Source organism: Dryobates pubescens, chromosome Z, assembly GCF_014839835.1.
Source record: "Dryobates pubescens isolate bDryPub1 chromosome Z, bDryPub1.pri, whole genome shotgun sequence".
Classification (NCBI taxonomy): Eukaryota; Metazoa; Chordata; class Aves; order Piciformes; family Picidae; genus Dryobates; species Dryobates pubescens.
Window position 1 is genome coordinate 22860095 of NC_071657.1, and position 23205 is coordinate 22883299.

Consider the following 23205-nt stretch of genomic DNA (forward strand, 5'->3'; position numbering starts at 1 on the left):
CCTTTTCTTCCAGAGGCAAAGGTTTCACCCAAAGAGCACAACTGGTTTAACAGCCCAGAGTTTTACATGAACAAACGTGAGAGGCAATCACTGGCAAAGCAGAAGGGAGTAGGCAGGTTTAAGAGCAGCACTGTTTTCTTCTTGTTATTTGTTACAGACATTGAAAAGCCTTGCCTGTAAGTGTTGCCAAATCTAAACAGCCCTTCTCCTGACTGGGAGACCTAACTTATATAAACACATTGCCATGAATTGTTATTGACTGCTTTTTAAAAAAACTCTGGTTGGAAAAACCAAAGTACTGAGGCTTAGCATGGGAAAAAAATCACATTTGAGAATGAAATGAATGTCTGTTTTAGTGCAGGTTCTGGGAGGGGGCAGCTAAAGATTGCACAAGCGGATTTTGGTTTGGCATGGTTAATTTTTTTGAAATGCCTTGAGTGAGAGTGAAAGTAAATGGAAGAGCCTGTATGCCCTGCCTAAAAAGCAAAACAAAAATTTCCAGATGCTCCCTTTGGGGCACTGTCTACACCATCAGGCTTCAATCATTAGATCCAGCACACAGACTTCATGTTTATCTATATGTGTCTAGCTTCCATAATTACAAGATAGGTAGTTGGTGAGATTACATAATCATTTTTCTAAGTTCATCTTTGAACGGTTATGTAACTAATGTAGCAATATTGTTCTTCTATGGTGAGATTATAAATGCAAAAGCTGACAGAGCTTCCAGACTTCATTAAAAAATGAATCTTAAAGAAGTTCATCACACAAACATTGATGTCCAGAGACATGCATGTTAACTTTTTTATGTCAATCATTCTCTAGAACAGTCAAATTGACATGCTGTAAGAGTCTACTCCTGGTGTGACTCAACAAAGATAAAATCACTTGCTGCTTGCCCAGACAGTACCAATCCTGGATCCAAATCACCTTGCGACTGCATCGTGATAACACTGGACTGCAGCTGGCCTATAACAATGACCCAAGGACCCAGCCATCACGCCTATAATTTCCTAGCTATCAGATACCCCCAGGAAAGGAGTGTGATGAGTCAATGGACTCTCCACCTGTCTCCTGATGTGTGATAAGTGGGTAGGCAGGGAGATGGAGAGGAAGGAGGCGGAGGCCCTCCCCCCCCTCCATCCAGACCACTGTCCAAACCCACATGAATACACAAAAAGACTTCCTGGGGAACGATATCTGGATACTTATGATTTCCTGGCTCCTGAATTCCTGAGGGACAATGCTTGGACACATACCTAAGGACTAAAAACTGTGTAAAAGACTTGACCACTACTGGCTCAAGAGGAAGAAAAATGCAGAGAGAAAAACGCTGAAGGAGGACCATGCCACTGAGAAGGAAGGAAGCAGACTGAACCCTCTCTCCGTGTCCTAAGTCCCGTTTGCTGCCACTCATGGAGCTGACCCACGCTGCCCAGTGGACCTCATCTCTTCTCCAGCCAAAGCCTCAGCACCCTTTCTCTACAAACACAGCACCTCCTGCAGCACCTTTCCTCCACAGACTCAAACTGCCTTGGGGGGGGTGAGGGGTGTGGTAATATAACTCCTTTCCTCTTCTCTTTCTCTCTTCTCTCTCTCCCTCTCTATCTTCTCCCTCTCCCCTTCTTATTTCCATTTTATTTATGTAATAAATAGTCTAGCTGTTGATATTTTGGCTTCGCTTATGCCTTTAATTTCACAACACGGGAATATTCAAAAGAACTAGTCTCCTTCCCTCTCTGGACTGAGACACATGGATGCAGCCATGAAGAACATTCAAATGTTTTCCTTTTTTCCACTAAGCTTTCAACTAAGTATGTGCTGAAAGACTTGCATACTGCAGTGGAAGTGGGTAACTCATCAATGTCTGGTGAATAATTTAAAACAGTCCTCAGGAGAGATAAAAACTCACATATTTTCTTACTTTGTTCTCTTTTGAAATAAAAACACAATATACATCCCATGCTTTATGTCGAAGAAATTAATTTCACTATTTTAGGGTCTGTTCTGGCTAAGAATCTATAAATTTTGTCTTAATTTCCATTGCCTGTATTTATGGCTCTGCTACATAACACTAACTGCACAAATAGCTACATGAAGGACATTCCTCTATATTCAACTGTATTCCTCTTCAACACAAAAAAGTTATGTTTCTCTGACACACAGCAGCTTTGCCATGTTTGAAGACAGATTCCCTTCCTCCTCTCCTAATCCCTGTAATGCTTCTCATTCCATTGGGTGCAGCTGTGGATGGACACTAGTAGAAGCATCTGCAAGACACCCAGGATGAACAAGTTAAGTTATTTTTTCTTTGAAAGTGGTGTTTTTTTCTAATGATGGCTTACCTCATTGTCTGACTCCACAAGCACTTGATCATATTCACTAAGCGCTACTAGGAACATGATAGATGTGACGTTTTCAAAGCAATGTATCCATTTTCTTCTTTCTGATCGTTGGCCTCCTACATCCACCATTCTGCAAAATTAACATCCATATCAACTCCATGAATACCTTAACAGGTAAAGACACAAGCACACACACAATAACAAAGTTCAAGTTGAAAAAGCAGTTTGGTTTGTTTTTCTTGATTTTTTTCCCACTGATATTTAATAGCAAGTGTTCTGAGTAGACAGCTAACAATATTTACTCTCAAGTCTGATTTGTTTCCCATATTTAAATTACTGCTGGTCTTGAAACCTCCAGATTTCTGAGATACAAAGGTCTCTTGACCCATGATTTGGAAATGCATGCCCTGTGTATTCAGAAGAAACAGATGTGAATAGAATAGACTTGGTGGTTTGCCTTTTTCTTCAAATTACTAGAGTCAAAATTCCCCGATTGTTAAGTCTGCTCATTTTAATAGGATAAATAGAATACAATATGTACATACTAAAAAATTTAATATTCAAAATGAAAACTCAAATTAGCTTGCAGAGTATTCCCACATCATTCTGCATCTCTGTGTAACTTAATATACAATTCCAACCTAATCTGCAATTCAAATTCCATAGTTACTAAACAACTGTACTTGCACTCATGTAGGCAATTTCTCTCTAAAGGGAGAGTAATTTCTCTCTAAAAATCAGTTACACAAGTGTTAACTTTGTATTGTGTAATTTACATGAAATATGAGGAGACATGGTTTTATTTTCAGATTATTCTTCATAATGAAACTTTGATACATATCACTGAAAAGATGAATTGCAGGTTTTCTATCAGTAATAACTGTTTTCAGGAAAAGATTAACTTAGTGTTTCATTAATTTTGACATCTTTAACCTTAACTTCTCATTACATATGGATAATTGCATGAAAATACAATAATCAAGATCAAATTTCGAAAATAGAGAGTGACTGCTTTTGATACACTTCTGACCAATACCCTATATATGGTATTATTAATGTAACAGGAAACAAAAGAAACAAAGCAAATGAGTGTGTTTTTTTCCTTCTACCTGAAAATGACGCTTTGCAAGTCGAAAGGATATTCAATGATCCCTGTTGTTGGGACTCGAACTCTGAGAACATCTTGCTGAGTTGGCAGATAGGTGGAATCTGCTATGCGGTCCAAGTCATTAAGATAGCTATAGACAGGGAGAAACAACAGGAATGCAAGACATTGACACCATCATTCCACTGAGGAAGAGAGAAAGGAAACTTGGAAATGGAAATGGGATATGCAGTAGGAAGAAGTACATCAGAAAAAAAAGCATTATCAGCATAGTAGAGGGGACAAGTATAAAAACATGCTGTATCCTCCCTTCCTGTGCACTTTCACAGTTTCAAGTAAATTCTTGAAGAAGGATAGCACAACTATTCTGAGGAAAATCCTGAACTAGCTTCTTTTTCCATCTCACCCCCTAAAAAATATTTTTGTTCTGTGACTGTATTTTGGAACGGTGTAAAGAAACACTGTTGGTCATTACATGCTACAATGGTATTCACAGGAGCAGGAGAATTTTAAATTAATAAACTGGTATCTGGCCCAACTGTATTGGGATATTCCTTCAGCATGCTTCAGCTGTGGTCTCCAATATAAGCCCTGTTACTGCACCTCTGCACCTTCAGCACAGTGAACCTGTTACTATGACACTGTAATGTGCACATGGCTGATTTTAAAAAGGCAGTAAAGCAAATGCATGTTACTAATTAATTTGATCTCATCTCTGTTACTGGAAATCATGAAATGGCCAGATGGATTTTTTCACCCTCACACAAACCACTGATGTCATTAGGTTCCAAACACATTAACTTATCTTTAAGAAATACTTTTCCTCATGCAGTTCTGCTGAAGTTGTGCTCATTCAAATACTAAACAGCAGCTTTCTCACTCTTCATTCATAGCACCTTAGAGAGCCTACATGGTGCATAAAGAAGTCCTTCTGCATACTCATTGAGTCCTATTTCTTTACCTAGATTTCTTCACTTATCAGATAAAAGTGCTGGTCTCTCTAAACAAGTATCCAAAATTATACACCCAAACCCAGAATCAAGGAAGCCATGTCAAACCTAGTAAGAGTACCTCACAGAAAAAAAGAAAAAAAATCACATAGCATGCACAAAATCCTGCAGAAATTTGTGATACTGACAAATCATAAATAGATTTATGGCAGTTTCAGGCTATGTGTTTAAAAGTTAGCTGCAGATTTCTAGTAGAAAAGTAGAGAAGTATAAAAAAATCACAGTTGGGTGTAAAAAGGAAAACAAAAGACTATTCTAAACTAATTTCATTGGCCAGATATGCTAGATGTACCCTAGCAATCTCACACGTTCCACTTAATTCCTTTCCTTCTTCTCTGGCTGTTTGGCTGTTTTCTGCTCATCTGGGAGGATTCAATCGCTGCTAGCTGACCTTGCAGATAAGGACACTAATGATGCTTTGAGCTAACAGTTCTCCTAACCATTTTCTCTTTTCTTCTAAATTATAGAGGGAAAGGGGGGTGGTTAGGAGAGAGCAGAGCAGTTTCTCCGCTCCTTTTGGGATGCCAGAAGGGGTTCAGGGGGCTTTCCATGCTGTTTTTCTGATTGTAAATACCTGTATAATATTGCAAATACTGTATATTTGTACATATTCATTGATTCCATTGTAGAGTGAAGTTTTTGCTTTGTAAATATAGCTCCCATTTGCTTCCCGACTGAGTGAGCCATCCTTTCTGTTAATGCAGTGGGAAAGTTCTAAACCACCGCAAGATTCTACAGTTCAACAAAAGCAACTTAAAATACATGCTGCATATTTTGGTCTTTGGTAATCACATTTAGCCCCTACCACTTTTTCTTCTAACTTAAAGCTTAATAAACATATTACTGTTTGCATTTAAGTAAAAATGTCATGCCTCTTTGTTGCACAACCTTATTTTAAATCTTTCACTTTTACTATCTTCATGCTGTGAGCATACAGCAAATAGTCAATTAAATATTTTGTAAGAAGAAAAAAACACTTAATTTTGGGGGGGTTTGTTTGTTTATCTTAACAGAGACACTTCTGCTTAAGAATCACCTGTGCTGGAAATCAGCCCTTAGTGAATTCTGTGCACTGTTGATCTGAACCACAGGAGCATATTAAATTCTGCTACTGATTTTAACAGTTGTACAAATTGGTTTTATGTAGGAGTATCATAGGGTTAGAATTGCTTTGGTTGAAAGAGACCTTTTTTGAGACCATCAAGACAAGACATTAACACTGTCAAGTCACTGCTAATCCTTGTTCCCAAGCACCACATCTACAGATCTTTTTAATACCTCTGCAAGGGGTGACTCCCATCACTTCCCTGTGCAGTCTGTTGTACTACTTTACAACTCTTTCGGGAAGAAATTTTTCCTAATATTCGACCTAAACCTCCCCTGGCACAACTTGAGGCCACTTCGCATTGTCCTATTGCTTGTGACTTTGAAAAAGAGAACAACTAACATCCACCTCACTACAACCTCAGACAGCTGTAACAAGGAGTAAGATCTCACCTCAGATTCCTTTTCTCCACACTAAACACCTTCAGTTTCCTCAGCTGCTCCTCACAGGACTTGTGCTCTATACCCCACAGCAGCTTTATTATCCTTTGGACACTCTCCAGCAACAAAATATCCTTCCTGCAGTGAGGGACCCAAAACTGAAGACAGTATTTGAGGTGCAGCCTCACCAGAGCCGAGTATAGGGCCATAATCACTTTCCTGCTCCTTCTGGCCACATGTTTTCTAGTACTGACAGGATGCTGTGGGCCTTCTTGGCCACCTGGACACTCTGCTGGCTCATGTTCAGCCACCTATCAACAGCCCCAGGGCCTTTTCCACTGGTCAGCTTTCCAGCCACTCCCTCCTAAGCCTGTTGTGTTGCCTGGGGTTGTTGTGACCTAAGTGCTGGACTTGTCAGTTAGCCTTGTTACACCTCACACTACTGGCCTCAGCTCACCGATCCAGCCTGTCCAGATCCCTCTGTAGAGTCTACCTATGCCCAAGCATAGGTCAATACTCCTAAACGCTTTAGTGTTAGAATCAGTAAGGCTGGAAAAGACGTCAGAGATCATCCAGTCCAACCTATCACCCAACACCTCATGACTAACTAAACCATGGCTTCAAGTGCCATGTCCAATCCCTTGTTGAACACCTCCAGGAATGGTGACTCCACCACCTTCCTGGGCAGCATATTCCAATGGCCAGTAACTCTTTCTGTGAAGAACTTTTTCCTCACCTCGAGCCTAAACTTCTCTGGCACAGTTTGAGACTGTGTCCTTACTGAACATAGGTTTGATCCCTTCCACCCAGATCACTGACAAAGAGAACAGGACCACACACTGAGCCCCAAGGACCACCACTTATAACCAGCTGCCAACCAGGTACAACTCCATTCATCACAAGTCTTTGGGCCCGGCCATGCAGCCATCTTCTATTCAGCAAAGCATATGTACACTCAAACCATAAGCACCCAGCATCTCCAGAAGAATGTTGGAGGTGAAACAGTGTCAAATGCTATACTAAGGACTGGGTAGACAATCTAAGCTGGGAAGATACATATTTGATGGGTAGACTGTTCAGTGGATAAACAACTGGTTGGCTGGTCACCTCCAGAAGGTAGTGGTCAATGGCTTGATGCGAAGCTGGAGATGGGTGACAAGTGGTGTCTCAAGGGGTTGTACTGGGACCAGTGCTGTTCAGTATGATCATCAGTGGGATCAAGTGCACCCTAAGCAAGTTTGCAGGGGACACCAAGCTGAGTGGTTCACTCAGAGGGACCTAGACAAGCTGGAGAAAGTGGGCCCTAGTGAAGCTCATGAGGTTCAACAAGGCTATGTGAAAGGTCCTGCACCTGAGTAGGGGCAACCTTCAATATCAATACAGGCTGGGATGATGAGATTTAGAGCAGCCCTTCAGAAAAAGACTTGGGGGTACTGGTGGGTGAGAAGCTGGACATCAGCCAAGAATCCCAGAATCACAGAACATTAGAGGTTGGAAAAGACCTCCAGAGATCACCCAGTGCAATCTCCTTTCCAAAGCAGGATCACCTAAGGCAAGACACAGTGGAACACATCCAGGCAGGTTCTGGAAGTTTCTAGAGAAGGTGACTCCACAACCTCTCTGGGCAGCCTGTTCCAGTGCCTCATCACCCTCACTGTAAAGAATCCTGGGCTGCACCAAAAGAATTGTGGCCAGCAGATCAACAGAGGTGATTCTGTGACTCTGCTCTGGCGAGACCTCACCTGAAATACTATGTCCAGCTCTGAAGTCCTCAACACAAGAACATGGACCTGATGGGGAAGGTCCAGATGGGCACCATGAAAATGGTCTGAGAGCTGGAGCACCTATCCCCAACCCTGGATACATTCAAGGTCAGGCTAGATAGGGCTTTTAGCAACTTGACCTACTTGGGGATGTCCCTGTTTACTGCAGGGGGGTTGGAGTAGATGATCTCTAGAGGTCACCTCCAAACCAGTACACTCTATGCTTCTACAGTTCTTTAATATCCACAGCCTTTCCTACACCGACTAAGTGGGTCACCTTGTCTTAGAAAGAGATCAGGCTAATCCAGCAGGATATGCCTTTCACAAACCCATGCTGAGTGAACCTTATCACCTGGTGGTCCTATATGTGCCACATGACAGCACTCAAGATTATCTGTTTCATAACCTTCCTCAGCACCAAGGTCAGACTCACAGGCTGGAAGTTCCCTGGATCCTCATTCTAGCCCTTCTTTGTAGATGGGTGTCACATTTGCTAACAGGCAGTCAACTGGGACCTCCCCAGTTAGCCAGAACTGCTGGTAAATGATGTGAGGTGGTTTGGAAAGTTACACATGAGGATATGCAACCTCAAACTCAATGTCCAGGGGGCTAAGCAAGTTTCTGAAAATCAGAATGAAAGCTTTCCCTGCGGCAACAAGAAGAACTTCCATCAAGATACTCTAAAATAATTAAAAACTCCTTAAGTTTCTCTTAAAACTCATGTAACCACTAGAATAAATGAAAACAGTTAGTTTAAAAAAAAAACAACTATCATCTTTGGGTAAGCATGGTGGTAGGGCCAAAGCAGCCTGGTACTAACCCAGACAGGTGCTGGAATGTCAAGACATGGTCCTCCCCACTCCCTCCTGCAGGAGTTGGGGTACTGTGGGAAAAGGGACAAAAGAACAGGCACTAACAAGTCTGGTAAACAAGTCTCCTTTTGGGGTAAGAGCATGTGCACTGGGCCATGCATCTCCCAGACCAGGCCTGTGTTCCTGCCTTTTATGGCCACAGCCTGGCAGAGACCCATTTCATTGGGTAACTGTTTGCTGGCTTCAGTCACCCTATTGGCCCAATTTAATCTTGGGCAAGTGATAAATGCATGCTGAATTGTATTTGCCTCACCTTGCCTTGAGTTGTCTTGGCTGACTTTGCCTTTGCCTGGACTTGTCTGCTTGGACTCACCTTGCCTCAAGTCGCCTTGTCCAAGACCTGGGATAGAAGCCACAAGCCCTACTTACTGCAAGCCTGAGAAGCCATGAGCCTTAGGAGCCAAGCCTCGCTTGCCTTGCAACTGGAATTTGTGCCATGCCTCAGGTTACACATGAAGACACAAGAGCCCTTCAGGGAATTGTCTCGTACAGCCTGCTCTCCTGCTAGAGCCAGACCAGCCATTGACATCATGTGGCATCCTGCCAGCAACCATTGCCATGCCAGGCACATGAGAAGCGCCTTACAGTCTTAACAGCTAATATACAGCAGCAGTACCCTCCCCACCCCCCCACTTGGGTGGAACTAATTTGTGAGTAAAACAGTTTATTGCCTCCTGTATTTACGATTCTTGTCGAGTCTCCTCTGTGGTTGAGTGCCATATTGTACTGGGATTCTCTTTCTAGTTCTTTCCAGTTTGCTTAAAATGGTTAAATATTGCCTAAATGCTGTACATTCCCACAGGAAATATGTATTCCAGCCATACACCAAACCTATCTGATAAATTTATGGCAATTTTTCATATTAATAAATGTTACTAATGTTTTTATTAATATTAATATTTGCTTTTTATAAATTCACATCAGTAGGAACAAGTATCATTGGGATTGACAGCACTGTGGTTTTTTTTACATCATACGCACTGCTTTTTATCACAGCTGAGGATTTTTGAGACATTGCAGAACTGAACCCTCTCTCTTCAGTTGGGTGCAACTTTCCTACAATACCAAAGCCAGCAAATCAACACATATTCAATTCACTATCATGGCTTCTGTCTTACCTGCATAACACTCTGCTTCCAGGTCCATAGCAATACAAACACAAAACACAAAACAGTTTGTTTTCAAAAAATGAAAGACTAGATTTTTGCATTGCATTAGGAGGGACAGGATGACGGCCTTATTTTTCTGAATAACTGTTCTGCTGGGTTGACTTATTACTTTAAAATGCTGAGAGAATATGTAAATGAATACAGATAACTGGTTACATAAAAAGATGACTGGAATATCCTTAATATTAAAAGACATACTCCCAGCATGTTCTATTTTCAGTTATTACTATTGTAGCTATTTCCACAACATTGAAAATTTCAGACTTCACATACTTATCACAGTTTAATTCACTGGCCCAGTAAAGACTTGTATTTTCAAATCATACCAAAAAAGCCTGAAGTTCTGTTTTTCTTTCCCACATGAAAAATGGGGTTTATAAGAAAGTCTCTCATCCTCAGGAGAATGCAGTACTGCATGCAGAGTCTTTAAGCCTTACTGAACCAACAATTTACTTATTTTAAATTGATTTATCAAGTAGCAATGTTAAATGAAAGCATCAAAACATGCTAGCTAAAGCTAGCTGCACCTTTGCCCATCTTCAGCTGCAGGGTCTTTCACTTGTGCCATAGTTTGATAATAAATTTCTGTCAACATAACAGTGAATGAACAGTACTGAAACTCTTAAAATTAAGCCAATTTATTTGATGAATACAGCCTGGGAAGCTATAAGCTCCAGAAAGAAAGCAGGGTGGATTAACTTCCAGGGCTTTATCTGCAACCAGAAGATGACTTTATGAAGCAAGGACTATGTGAAACATCTCAAGTTTCTGAAGTCAGATGGGTGAATTTACTTTTTTGTGTTTCTGCTTATTAAGAAAAACAATTCACCATGACTTTAAATCACTCACCAAATACAACCCTGAACAAAGTACTGGAAATGTATTGCTCATCTGGTCAAACAAGTTCTGTGCACATACCAAAGACTGAAGCAGGTAAAAGGTATACAGGTATTTTAGGATAAGTGCCTAACTCAAAATGTACACACAAATACTGCATTCAGCCTTTGGAATGCATCTTACTCTTCAGCATATACCAGAAGTACCTATACAAGGACTGTCACAAATAAACCACAAGACTTGTCATAAACATGAACATCCACAAAAAGTGTTGTCAACAATTGTCTAAACCAGATGTTTCCTCAGTTTATTAACTTCAAAATTTAAAATTATACTAAGAATACAGAGAGTGGAAATACCCTGGCAGCTGTCCTAAAGGCTGGTTCAAAAGTGGGTAGCAGCCAGCATTACCACAGGCAATTCAGTTGTACTGGAAGTAGCAACTGTAGAAGTTATTTAGGTATCAACTGTATGGGACTCATGAGTTGATTTTTACCACCTGCTAAGAAGTATCTCACTTTGACAAGACACACCATAGCTATATGGCCTCTCACCCAGAGTACAGTCATTATACAAGGTGGGAAAAACAAAAAAAGGTGCATAAAATTACTTGACAAGGACAAACTACATTGGCCTGAGTAACTGTATAGTACAGACCAAGTGTATGAAGTTAATTATATCTGTAACTGGTTTTGTAAAAATTAATTTTAGTGGCTGCTGAGGTAATTTTCCACAGGGTTTGCTGTAGTGCCAGGCAGAAGGTGCATTACTGAGGCAATGTGCAGTGGCTCTCTCTCTCTCTTTACATCAGCAGAAACAGCCACCCTCTCACAGCGTACTTGTGATCTGCACGCTGACCAGAAGCCGTGGAAGCCTTTTGTTTCCCTGTCAGTGCTGAGAGCGAAGCCCTTATTTTTAAGGCATTTTGCATCATCTAAGACAAGGACCCAGCCTGCAGACAGATTCAGGGAAGCTGCTAGGCTATGGAAATTCTAATGATGCCCTTGGAAGACAGCCCATTTAGAATAGAATAGAATAGAATAGACCAGGTTGGAAGACACCTTCAAGATCATTGCATCCAACCCATCAACCAATCCAACCCACCTAAACAACTAACCCATGGCACCAAGCACCCCATCAAGTCTTCTCCTGAACACCTCCAATGATGGTGACTCCACCACCTCCTCAGGCAACCCATTCCAATGGGCAATCACTCTCTCTGTATAAAACTTCTTCCTAACATCCAACCTAAATCTCCCCGGTGCAGCCTGAGACTGTGTCCTCTTGTTCTGGTACTGGCTGCCTGGGAGAAGACACCAACATCCGCTTGTCTACAACCTCCCTTCAGGTAGTTGTAGAGAGCAATAAGGTCACCCCTGAGTCTCCTCTTCTCCAGGCTAAGCAACCCCAGCTCCTTCAGTCTTTCCTCATAGTGCTTGTGTTCCAAACCCCTCACCAACTTCGCTGTCCTTCTCTGGACTCGTTCCAGCAAGAAGGTAGTTTGTTCACATTTCAAAATAAACTTCAGGAGTGGGATCATGGGGGTAGACTGACTTGCTCCATACTTTCCTATGTGCGTTTTCCATACAGAAATCAGGCAAAGAAGTGAGACTTTTAACTGCAGGAAACTGACCAGAGTTGGTTTAAACAACAACCTTCAACAAGTTAAATATAATCCCTATGACCATGAATAGGAAGCCCAACATTCACCCTTAATTTATGAGAGCAAGATCACCTAATGAAGATAGACTATCAAAACTTATTTGAATTCACTTTCAGCAAATGAGGTATTGAAGCATCTCCAACATGAAGAAACATGGACCAGGCACTTCAAACACCCTTCTCCAGCCATGAACTACTCCTTTTCCAGCATTTCCTGTTAGCAGATTTTTATTCCATGCAATCAGATGACAAGGCCTTTTCTCAGGAGTAATTCTGTAAGATGAGTTTCTGTAACTTAGTGTATAGCCTAATTAATCAAGAGAAGACACTAAAGCATAAGCAAAGAAATGCAGAGAAGATACAGCCTTCATTGATCTGTAATGCTAATTTTCCTTTCTGTGGTTCAAAATGAGATTGTTCTATTCATCGGTACTGCCCTGTAACTCTTCTCTAAGACAGCAGGCAAAATTGATGTGACAAGATGCTGAATTAATATTCACCAGCACATTAATAAACCATGTAGTCAGAAGCAGCCTGCCCGCAAGATTTTGTGACCACAGAAGTCCCCAGAGAGCAGTGTCTCTAAAATGCAGGGCTGAGGGGAAGGAATCTGCTTGGCTCCACATCAGAAATACTCCAAGAGAAACATCTAAACCAAAGAAACATGTTGAGATAAAGGTAATTACTTGCACTGATAAAAGGGACTGTCTAAAAGCACTAAAGATTACCTGTTACCACCCACCCAGTAGACAATGCAACTGTTTCTTAATCTGTATGAGGAGAATGAATACATGGAAAGAGAGAAAGGACAAGTCACAAGAAGCTCTATGAAGTTTCTTCATTTGTTAGATGATTTCAGTGTAACCACAGCTATAAAATCAAGGCTCACATTTCACATGCAAATCAAATGACTTGTATCAACCACATGTAAGAGATAAAGTAGGGCTGACTTTTTCCAAGTATGCTAATAACCATACATATTTACATTTTTTTAACCCCAAACCTCTCAGGTTTACCCCACAGAAAAAGTATTTTCCTTCTAGTTAGGACAGTTCACAGATATGTCTGTCTACAAAATGCTGTATCTCATACACATACAATGCTGGTGCAAGTGAAAACAAAAACCTAAACAAAGGCTATGAGTATGGATAAGTAGGTAAACTATTTAATAAGAATTTATATAATAGCCACAAAAATTATCAAAGGAATGGAACACCTCTCATCTTAAGCAAGGCTAAGAATGTCAGGTTAGAATAGAATAGAATAGAATAGAATAGAATAGAATAGAATAGAATAGAATAGAATAGAACAGAACAGAACAGAACAGGGTTGGAAGAGACCTGTAGTGGGAGGGAAGGAAGGACTGGCCTTTCAACCCACCAAATATGCTTTGTTATGCCATGCCAGGACTGCCTTTCTGAGGGCTATATCAGCATTTTATAGAATAGAATAGAATAGAATAGAATAGAATAGAATAGAATAGAATGGAATAGAATAGAATAGAATAGAATAGAATAGAATAGAATAGAATAGAATAGAATAGAATAGAATAGAATAGAATAGAATAGAATAGAATAGAATTAACCAGGTTGGAAGAGACCTTTGAGATCATTGCATCCAACCTATCATCCAACACTACCTAATCAACCAAACCATGCAACCAAGCACCCTATCAAGTCTCCTCCTAAACACCTCCAATGATGGTGACTCCACCACCTCCCCAGGCAGCCCATTCCAATGGGCAATCACTCTCTCTGTATAGAATTTCTTCCTAACCTCCAGCCTAAACCTCCCCTGGCACAGCTTGAGACTGTGTCCTCTTGTTCTGGTGCTGGTTGCCTGGGAGAAGAGACCAGCCACCTGTCTACAACCTCCCTTCAGGTAGTTGTAGAGAGCAAGAAGGGCTCCCCTGAGCCTCCTCTTCTCCAGGCTAAGCAACCCCAGCTCCCTCAGGCTCTCCTCATAGGGTTTGTGTTCCAAACCCCTCACCAACTTTTTTGCCCTTCTCTGGACACGTTCCAGCAAGTCAACATCCTTCCTAAACTGAGGGGCCCAGAACTGGACACAGTACTCAAGGTGTGGCCTAACCAGCGCAGTGTACAGGGGCAGAATGACCTCCCTGCTCCTGCTGGCCACACTGTTCCTGATACAGGCCAGGATGCCATTGGCCCTCTTGGCCGCCTGGGCGCACTGCAGGTTCAGGCTGTTCAGCCTGGAGACATGAAGGCTCTAGGGAGATCTTTTTGTGGCCTTTCAGTACTCAAAGAGGCCTGTAAAATAGATGGGGATAATCTTTTTACCAAAGTCTGTTGTGTTAGGGCAAGGGGTAATGATTTTAAGCTGAAAGAGGGGAGATTTTTTATTAGTTCTAAGTTAGAAGTATTTTACAATGAGGGTGATGAAACACTGGAACAGATCATCCAGAAAGGTGGTAGATGCTCCATCCCTGGAAACATTCAAGGTCAGGCTGGAGAGGGCTCTGAGCAACCTGATCTAGTTAAAGATGCCACTGCTTACTGCAAGCTAGTTAGACTAGGTAACCTTTCAGTGTCCCTTCCACCTCAAAACATTCTATGATGTCTCTGTCCTTTGGAACGTGGCTGTTCTGGTACTGAATGGTGTTACCCTCCATACTGCTATTATGGTTTGGTGTGGTTTTGGGAGAGTGGAGGTATTGTTTGTTTCTTTTGCAAAACTCTGAACTGGTTGATAAGACTACCTCAAATTACCACTAATTTTCATCAGGTGCTGGAAGACCAACTTTGAAACAGAAAATCCTTTTCCTGCTTTTCTGAAAATGCATCCAACGTGCTTGTCTTTCAGCTCCACATATGCAAAAATGTGTCCTCTTTGCTAACATGCAGCACCACAGCGAACTGAATCAATTTTCAGTGTACAAAAACAAGCCATGAAAAAAGTTAAGTGTAAATAAGTACTCTCTGTGTTTTCAGAATTTCTGTAAAGGTTTCTATTTCTGAGGCTCTACAATACTGATGAAAAGTTGAGGCTAATTTACCACATTCCAGAACTATCCAAGCTTAATCTAAAGTAAAAACAGTAAATCAAAGATCTTTGCAGTGACTCAGAAAGAAGTTTACACTGTATTCTTTTTGTAAGTCCCACTCAGATCCTACCTAGCTGTCTCCCTCAATTTCCTACGTGGCTAAAAGTCACCCTTAGCAAAGCCTAAAAAAAGCAAGTCATTATATATAAAAAGGCTTCTGCATACTTTTCTTAATAGGAAATGCCATTAAAAAAATATACAAATATTAAAAACATGTTCAGCACTGCATAAAAAAAAAGATCCAAAGATCCTTAAAAAATACTGTATACTGTTTCATATACCCCACTTCCCTTTCTGAATTTCCCTATTTCTGTTAATAATATTCAGTTTTTCTATAGGATGCTGTCCTTTATGTCGCAGATTTCACATCCTCCTTTCATAGACTTTCCTTTTATATCATAGGACTATATCTAAGACATAAGTTAGGGTTAGCACAGTTCTGCTGCTCTTCAGACTAACATTTAATTGCTGGTTTAATGTCACTGCAAACTTACACAAGTAAGGCTGTGTAACCTGAACACATGAAAGCAGAATCTACCATTCTGCAAGACAAATTGCCTCCAACTATAGCTCTACTTTTTTTTTTTTTCCCAATGAAGGGAAGAAATATCAATGAGCATTGTTATTTTTAAGCAATGAATTGCATATGTATCTTATAAATTTTGAGCATGATTTTCTCATCCCCAGCAAATCACACATAGAATGTTACATAGAAGCCACACAGATAGTTGTTCTTGCTGCACCAGCGTCAGCCACATAGCATGTCTCACTTTCAGACATTAGTCCTTCTGAAAGGCTCACATGGACACATGATGACCCAAGAATTCCCCCAAGTTTTAGGAAATGGTCTGACTGGTAGAGGAATAAAAATGGAGCAAACAGTAAAAACTGCTGTACTCATACAGGCCCCTAGGGCCCCTATAATGCTCCCTAGAGCTCCTACCGCACCCCCTGGGACCCTTATAGCGCCCCCTAGGGCCCTTACAGCGCCCCCCTCAGGGCCCCTCCAGCTCCATCCCTGAACCCCCTCCCAGAGGCACCGGGGGCGGGGGGCAGTGTTGGGGGGGTCCCCATTCCAAGGCAATAAGGGGAGGGAGGGGGGGGTGTCCCCTCCGTCCCCCTTTCCCTCCCCCCTCCCAATTCATTGATTAACCTTTAATTGAGGCCCCCCCCCCAAAGACATCTTAAGCACTTTGCCCCCCACAGTAAATTATTTTAAGGGGACCCCCCACCCCATCCCCACCCCCCCCAGGGACCCCCTCCTCATTTCCTTCCCCTCCCCCCCTATTTTCTACACATGGCTGCACTTGGGGGGGGGGGGGAGGGAACCCCCACATTGACCCCCCCCATATTTGAGACCCCCCCCCCGATTTTTCAGACCCTCCCCCAGATTTTTTGAGACCCCCCCCCCCATTTTTGAGAAGGGCAGGTCCTGCCTCACCAACCTGATCTCCTTCTATGATCAGGTGACCCGTCTGGTGGATGTGGGGAGGCCTGTGGATGTAGTCTACCTGGACTTCAGCAAGGCCTTTGACACCGTTCCCCACAGTAAACTGCTGGCTAAGCTGTCAGCTCGTGGCTTGGACAGCAACACTCTGTGCTGGGTTAGGAACTGGCTGGAGGGCCGAGCCCAGAGAGTGGTGGTGAATGGTGCCACATCCAGCCGGCGGCCAGTCAGTAGTGGTGTCCCCCAGGGATCAGTGCTGAGCCCCATCCTCTTTAACATCTTCATTGACGATATGGATGAGGGGGCTGAGTCAGTCACCAGCAGGTTTGCAGATGACACCAAGTTGGGAACAGATGTTAGTCAGTTAGAGGGTGGAAAGGCTCTGCAGAGGGACCTCAACCGACTGGACAGATGGGCAGAGTCCAACGGGATGGCATTCAACAAGTCCATGTGCCGGGTGCTGCACTTTGGCCACAGCAACCCCATGCAGAGCTACAGGCTGGGGTGAGAGTGGCTGGAGAGCTGCCAAACAGAGAGGGACCTGGGGGTGCTGATTGACAGCCGCCTAAACATGAGCCAGCAGTGTGCCCAGGTGGCCAAGAGAGCCAATGGCATCCTGGCCTGTATTAGGAATAGTGTGGCCTGTATTAGGAATAGTGTGGCCAGCAGGAGCAGGGAGGTCATTGTGCCCCTGTACTCTGCTTTGGTTAGGCCACACCTTGAGTCCTGTGTCCAGTTCTGGGCCCCTCAGTTTAAGAAGGACATCGAGACACTTGAACATGTCCAGAGAAGGGCAACAAGGCTAGTGAGAGGCCTTGAGCACAAGCCCTATGAGGAGAGGCTGAGGGAGCTGGGATTGTTTAGCCTGGAGAAGAGAAGGCCCAGGGGTGACCTCATTGCCCTCTACAACTACCTGAAAGGTGGTTGTAGACAGGAAGGGGTTGGTCTCTTCTCCCAGGCAACCAGCACCAGAACAAGGGGACACAGTCTCAAGCTGTGCCAGGGGAGGTTTAGACTCGAGGTGAGGAAAAAGTTCTTCACTGAGCGAGTCATTCATCATTGGAATGGGCTGCCCAGGGAGGTGGTGGAGTCACCATCCCTGGAGGTGTTCAAGAGGAGATTGGACATGGCATTTGGTGCCATGGTCTAGTTGTGGGGTCTGTGGTGACAGGTTGGACTTGATGATCCTTGGGGTCTCTTCCAACCTTGGTTATACTGTGATACTGTGATACATTGATCCCTCCCCTTGTGTGCCTCTAGGCATATCCTATTTACTACACAGTAATTCCACCGTAATGTTACAGAAGTGGAACATGGAAGGAAAATGTTATTTTTAACAGACAGATGTGAAAGAATTAAGTGTTCACCTCAAGTTACAAAAAAATTCAAAGCACTAAAATGTATGCAATGGTTTCACAATACATGGAACATGCACATTAGTGAGCAGGTATCACTGGAACACATATCTTTATTTACCGCTAACAGTGTATTCTGAACATGATCTCTGAATCACACTCTGGAGCTCTTCTTACATGGTAAAATACTGGAATCTGCATTTCTGCGCTAACAGCCCGGCTAACTCACCTCACATGACCACAGCTATATACATGGCTGCCTAACTCTAAGAACTGAAATGTCAGCAAATGAAGGAACAGAAGATTGAAAGACTCTCATGTATGTATGAAAATGCCATGGCATGTATAACTGATAAAGTAGTGCATTAAATAACAGCCACTGGCTCAGCTAACAGAGTGGAGTAGGAACTTGAGAGAAAATTATATTAATTACCTGAAGTGTAAGAAAAGTGTCCAGAGAAGGGCAACAAAGCTGGTGAGGGGTTTGGAGCACAAGCCCTATGAGGAGAGGCTGAGGGAGCTGGGGTTGCTTAGCCTGGAGAAGACGAGGCTCAGAGGAGACCTCATGGCTGTCTACAACTACCTGAAGGGAGGTTGTAACCAGGTGGGGGTTGGTCTCTTCTCCCAGGCAACCAGCACCAGAACAACAGGACACAGTCTCAAGCTGTGCCAGGGGAGGTTTAGGCCAGGGGAAGTTTAGCCTTGAGGTGAGGAGAAAGTTCTTCACAGAGTTGTTTGCCATTGCAATGGGCTGCCTGGGGAGGTGGTGGAGTCACCATCACTGGAGGTGTTTAAAGAGGGGACTGAATGAGGCACTTGGTGACTGTTGGGTGTCAGGTTGGACTTGGTGATCTCGAAGGTCTTTTCCAACCTGGTTAATTTCTATTCAATTCAATTCAATTCAATTCAATTCAATTCAATTCAATTCTATTCTATTCTAAATAAAACAGCTATGGAAGTGAAACTAAAGAAAGATCCTCAGTGCTTGTGTAGCAACTAAAAAGTCCTTGGTTGGAGGTACACAATGATGAAGTATTTCTATTTCATGACGCCAGAGTAAGATAAAGTTCTTCAGCAAGGCTCTAGAACACTTTCCACATCTAAAATACGTCCTGGTTTTTCTCCACTAAGGGAAACCCCTTAGCATCATATTAAGGAAATCCAGCAATCAATCTCCACAAATCCTAATTGCAACCTAAATTCAGTAAGTTGTCATGTAAGTGTGAAATATAACTGATGACAGCTGTCTCTCTTACAGTAGGACTGTTGTTTCTGTCTACAGGCTTTGAAAAGCTGTGATATAATCAGACTCTTTACTAGTAACCTCTTTGCCTTTGCGTTAAGCTTCTGTTATCCTGCACAGTACATACTGAATAATCTCAGCTCACATAGTTATTACTTAAGGTAATTCACAGTGTGGTGTTAGTTTACAACTGTCTCACACTGGGAACAGTATCTTAAAAGGAAGTGGTTTAGTGGTAAGTAAGTGGCTAAGTTACCCTGTAACGAACATGGGAAGTGCATAATTTCTATTTATGTGATATGCTCTTCAAATACAGAAAAGTCCAGAAATTGCTTTTAAAAACACACCAACACCTAACCTTTGGAGCATCCAATAGCAAGGACAAAAAATGGAAGGTATTTGCTGAGTCTCTATAGAAGTTCAAATCAACTCCCACAGTGCTGGAAATTTTCATTTTTAGACACTGCTCTCTCCTGTTCTGTTAAACAAACTTCTGATGCATCCTTGAAAAATATTGACACGTATGCTCACAAGATACCTAGTGGACAACAAAGCACTGTGATTTATACATCATATTACTAAGACACACCAAGTTATTGGGCACTGGGTACTTATTTCTGTCTTACCCTTGTGAATCCAGGTTGTAATTTTTACTCATTTTTTCATCTTGCTTCATTACAGAGATTTGAAGCTAGCAAATTCTATGTTGGTGTTTTATTGCTAAACACACATATTACACTTTTGAAACAAAGTTTCCTATTTTCCACTAGCTGTTTTTACTGGACTTACATACTTGAAAAAAGATCTCTACTTGTAAGCACAAATATAGAAAAGGATGTTCTAAAGACTCACGTAGAGTGATTCACAATTCTAATTTAAATCCATAGCACCAACTATAACAGATTATAAACTCATCAAATCTGCAAAAACTCATGTTAAACTGCTGAACACGATGAGCTTGAAAACTACCCAACAGTCAGTACATTTACCTTTTGCAAGGCAAAGTGCTAGCAATTTGCTTCCATGTCTACTTAATGAATCATTCCCTACAATTTTTAATACGATTGCAAATATCCACTATGATCATAATTTCTTTAGAATGAGGTCAAAACTACAGTATTCCAGACAATCTCATCTGAATTAGCATCAGAAGATTATTTCTTATTTTGGAGATTAAGTAATTATATATTTATCCTGCAAGGCAAGTATCTAAAATAAATTTATTTCAACTTTAAAAACAGTAGCAGATCTGTTGTGGAAACAAAGTTATGACCTACAAATACAAGAAATTTAAGTATAAAACAAGCTCTGCTTCACCCTATACCTATGCTTGCTGCTCACTTCAGTTACTGAAACAATATGGAAATACATCCTCAGTAACTTGCCTCTGAAATTTTAATTCACCCTTTATGCACTCTGAAGTTATTCACATTTTTTAACCACTTAAACCAAAGCACAGTATGCTATCTCTGGGGACAATACAAGAGAGATGTCATTGCCCTTTGTAGCATTCTGCACCAACATATGCATGCACAAACTATAAAAGCCATAGGCTGTGAAGGTGATCAGCTCCACAGGACAGCAAACTGCATAAGGCAAGAGGAACTCTACGCAAATATAGCAGAAGAATGTAGTGTGGTGACATCATCAGAGTAAGCCTGAAGAGATCTACCTCATGCATCTGCAGCTCTTCAGTGTTCCAAACTGCACCAGCAAGATACTAGTAAGTTTGTCTTGACTAAGTAACATACGAAGTATGCTAGATAAGAATTCTCAGACTAATATCTCTCTCCAGATGTCTCCCAGACATCTACAGCCCTGCTCCAGTGAGTCTTCATTCATATACACCTGAAAAATGTAGACTGGATTGATGCCCCCAGAAAAACTTTCATATATACTACAAAAATTCTGTGGAGATCATGGGAGGGTTTTGGCACAGCTTTAATAATTAACTATACTGTAGTTTTTAATACAGTTTTGGTCGACATCCCTTACCACAACCTATTTCTTTGACAACAGATGTTAAATTTTATCTGAGCTATATACTGCATTACTCATTACTAACTATGAAGCCAATCTTCATGCAGTTCTCAGGTTCCAATATTAAATTTCACAGTGCTAGTTTATTAAGATTTCTGCCCCAGGAAATGAAAATGTAACATTCTAGACAAAATTTAGTAACATATAAAATTTATTATTGTTGAGTGTAATAAACATAGCTTAACCTAAACGGCTTTTCCTATTGTCTTCCTCACAGCCCAGTTCTTTAAAATGTGGGCTTTGTATTCTTCAAACAAAGCCAGTTCATTAAAAGTCTAGAGCCCCTGTTTAGTCTTATTTACCTCACCACTAGGACTAAGTAATATGTAATGAAAAAGGGGAAAATCTGGGAAAAATTGAAGTTCTAGAGCCTTACAACTTCTATGAATTGTATGGAGGTTTACCTTGATTGCTATTCCCAGCATTCACTACTGCCATACTACATGAAAGTATTATTGTCCAGCTAGTATTTGTGTGTGTCAGAGGAGGGCAAGGTCTTTAGCAAGTATAACAAAAACCCCACAAAACATTAGTGATTAAATATCCCTATTTAGAGTCTACTTTAAGACTTCAAATGATCACAGACTGTCACTCCGTGAAACAAAGAGAGGATACAATCCTAAACTAGATCTGCTTCACTCCTTAAAGTATCCTCTGCATTCATAAGTATAGTATATATTCAGTAAGTATATATTCAAGTATGTATATTTTGCTGCATCTGCATACAAACATGTATGCAGACACATAGCACAAAAAACTAAAAAGTGAAAACTGCTTTATTAGAAACAGAAAATTATATATAGTTGTTTGTAGCCACCATGTACTTACTATTTAGTTGAATCTGATAACTGATACTCCCGTCGTCTATCGTAACACTCCTGAATTCCAGGGTCGTTCCATAAGCTTCTTATTGCATCTACGTAAGGGTTCTCAAAAGTTGACACCTTCTCTACATCAACCTCTCGAACTAACTGCGCATGAGCCTAATTCAAAACAATCAAAACAGTAAAATTACTTCATTTTGTATGCTTGCAGATAGCTTATATTCAGTGACCGTGAATAACAGGAATAGTTTTTCATACTGGCCATATCACAAACGTGTACATGCGGTTTGAATAGCAACTCATAAGCGATGATATGGTGTGTTCAGAAAAAGAGAAACAGTGTTAAATATGGCATTAGTGGCTTTTTTGAGATTACACATATGCCAGTATTATTTAGATGAAATGGATGAAGAACAAATGAAAATCTGTATTCAATTAAGGTTATTTTAAAGAAAGCTTTCATTTTTAGTTTTTCAGGATCAGAGTATGTAAAACATGATGACTGGTTAATCAATTTGACAGATTTAGACTCTGATGGTAGTTGAGAGAATGGAAACAAGGGAAGGAATTTGCCTTTCATAGTGTTAATGAAGTTCTTAAAAGGCCCAAATGTTATCACAAATGTAACAGAAGTTACTACTAAAAATGAACAGTAAGGTTATTACGAATTGTCTCTAATTTCAATTTGTACTATGAATTATGGAGTTCTTGAAAGATAATGCAGGAAACTGGGAGTTGCTAACAGGAAATAATTCCTAATAAACCCATTTTTCTCCTAAATACTTAAAATTTAGTTAACGCTTATAGAGTCAGCACTACCAAACACAGCAGAACAATTTCCGGTTTGTCCTGCAAGTGTTATGTACGCATTCAGCAACAAATCCAGGAATCTGCCTGTCTGTGCAGAGATACGCACACATGCAAACACACACTCACACACAGAGCAGAGAAGACAACAGATGAAAACTTGATCAAACAGAAGAG

General features: G+C 41.4%; 1 protein-coding gene across 1 annotated transcript in view; it reads right to left on the bottom strand.

Moving 5' to 3' along the window:
• The window catches only part of LOC104297493 (guanine nucleotide-binding protein G(q) subunit alpha), a 136702-nt gene that overhangs the window by 19322 nt on the left and 94175 nt on the right, over positions 1 to 23205 (bottom strand). Inside the window, exons 3-5 of the mRNA XM_054178174.1 lie at positions 22226 to 22380; positions 3455 to 3583; positions 2346 to 2475 (exon numbers count right to left, since the gene is read on the bottom strand). Coding sequence (XP_054034149.1) covers positions 2346 to 2475; positions 3455 to 3583; positions 22226 to 22380 — 414 coding nt within the window. The remainder of the gene's footprint in view (positions 1 to 2345; positions 2476 to 3454; positions 3584 to 22225; positions 22381 to 23205) is intronic.